Source organism: Buceros rhinoceros, unplaced genomic scaffold, assembly GCF_000710305.1.
Source record: "Buceros rhinoceros silvestris isolate BGI_N320 unplaced genomic scaffold, ASM71030v1 scaffold37356, whole genome shotgun sequence".
Classification (NCBI taxonomy): domain Eukaryota; kingdom Metazoa; phylum Chordata; class Aves; order Bucerotiformes; family Bucerotidae; genus Buceros; species Buceros rhinoceros.
In genome coordinates this window covers 5,559-7,464 of record NW_010417663.1, presented here as the reverse complement: position 1 = coordinate 7,464, position 1,906 = coordinate 5,559, and the positions used below count along the sequence as shown (strand labels likewise).

Here is a 1,906-nt window from a genome sequence, read left to right as displayed (position 1 = left end):
GCTTCTCCTGCTCCAGTTCCCGGGTACCTGCTGGGCTCATGACAGCTCTGGTTGCTCTCTCCAAGGATGCGGGACTTGTCTGCGTCAGAGAAGCAAGAACACGTGAAGCTTCAAAAGCAAATGGAGAAGAAAAACACGGAGCTGGAGTCCCTGCGTCAGCAGAGGGAGAAGCTTCAGGAAGAGGTGAAGCAGGCAGAGAAAACGGTTGATGAGCTGAAGGAGCAGGTGAGTTGGGGGAAGGGTAGGTGTGGGGAGGGGATGTTTGGGGCCATTTGGGGCAGCTTGGGCCACTTCCTGGTCCAGAGATTGTCTGGAGAGCTGTCAGGGCTGAGCCATCACATCTTCCTGCCTGGAGGCTTTTTCCTGGCCCAGCTGAGGTGTGGGACAGCTCCTCATTAGCCCCCAGGAAGGTTCGGCGTTCCCTGCAGAGCAGCTGGTGCAATTCCCCAGGCCTGCTGCTCTGGAGGGCTGCAGCTGCCTCCGAGCATTGGCGTGAGTGACAGAGAGGGTGGGCTCTTAGCAGGGATGACACCAGTTCTTATGTTAGTGTCCAGCCACTGCCCAGCTCCTTAGCCCACAGAGAGCTTGGAAAGTCTGTGAAGACTCGGCCTGAAGGTCAGAATCATTTACACTGACCTGGAATTGCTCAGCCTTGTGCCCTGAGAGCCAGTAACATCTCTAAGAGCCAAAGTCAGGCCTTGCTTCTCGCGTGCTCTTCCTCCAGGGCTTCTGGCTGCTCTGGTTTGAGCTGTTTGCCCTCCTGAGCACAGTGTCTGACAAACCCTCACCCCAGGATGGGGAGATGGATTTATCAGCTGCATCCCACAGCTTGGCAGAACGAGTCCAGGCAGTACAAAAGGCCCTTGAGCACCAGGCTGAGGTGTGATGTGGCGTGTGCTCACAGGTGGACGCTGCTTTGGGGGCTGAAGAGATGGTGGAGACTCTGACCGAGAGAAACCTGGACCTGGAGGAGAAGGTCCGGGAGCTGCGTGAGACTGTTGGAGACCTGGTAAGACAGATTGAGTCCGGGCTGGTGCTGGAGGCTGGCACTGCTTGCTTTGTGCCTGGCCTGATCTGGCTGACTGCCTGGCAGTGAGGCTGCCTGAGGCACTGGCAGCGGTGCCAGAGGGCACTGGGGACCTCACTGCTCCCCTCACACCCTGGGGTGCCCCTCTGCCCCACGTCAAAAACGCCCTCGCATGCTAAGCCATGACATAACCACGTCCCATGGTGCCTCTTTGCCAGGAAGCCATGAACGAGATGAACGACGAGCTGCAGGAGAACGCCCGGGAGACTGAGCTGGAGCTGCGGGAGCAGCTGGATATGTCGACGGCGCGGGTCCGTGAAGCAGAGAAGCGTGTGGAGGCTGCACAGGAGACGGTGGCTGACTACCAGCCGCATGCTAAGCCATGACATAACCACGTCCCATGGTGCCTCTTTGCCAGGAAGCCATGAACGAGATGAACGACGAGCTGCAGGAGAACGCCCGGGAGACTGAGCTGGAGCTGCGGGAGCAGCTGGATATGTCGACGGCGCGGGTCCGTGAAGCAGAGAAGCGTGTGGAGGCTGCACAGGAGACGGTGGCTGACTACCAGCAGACCATCAAAAAATACAGAGAGCTGACTGCACACCTTCAGGTGCAGCCCCTCGGTGACCCTGTGGGATGGCGGGGCAGTTCCCACTCCTTGGGGAGTTCACCCCAGGGACAGGAGGCTGAGCGTGTGGGCAAGAGCAGTCCTGGAGGAGGTGGTCCCTGGGGGCCTTCTGCTCTCAAGGGAAAAGGGCATGGAGAACTCAGATGGCTGATCTCAGATCCCAGACTGCTGGGACTGGCAGGGACCTCTGAGGTCACCTGCTAGAGCAGGTTCACCAGAGCAAGGTGTCCAGGATGGCGTCCAGGCGGGTT

General features: G+C 59.1%; 1 protein-coding gene across 1 annotated transcript in view; it reads left to right on the top strand.

Annotated features, from left to right (window-relative positions):
* Nucleotides 1-1,906, top strand: part of LOC104495300 (dynactin subunit 1) — a gene marked incomplete at both ends in the record, with an annotated part of 15,963 nt that overhangs the window by 8,750 nt on the left and 5,307 nt on the right. The window contains 3 exons of the mRNA XM_010138252.1: nucleotides 66-225; nucleotides 905-1,009; nucleotides 1,446-1,637. Coding sequence (XP_010136554.1) covers nucleotides 66-225; nucleotides 905-1,009; nucleotides 1,446-1,637 — 457 coding nt within the window. The remainder of the gene's footprint in view (nucleotides 1-65; nucleotides 226-904; nucleotides 1,010-1,445; nucleotides 1,638-1,906) is intronic.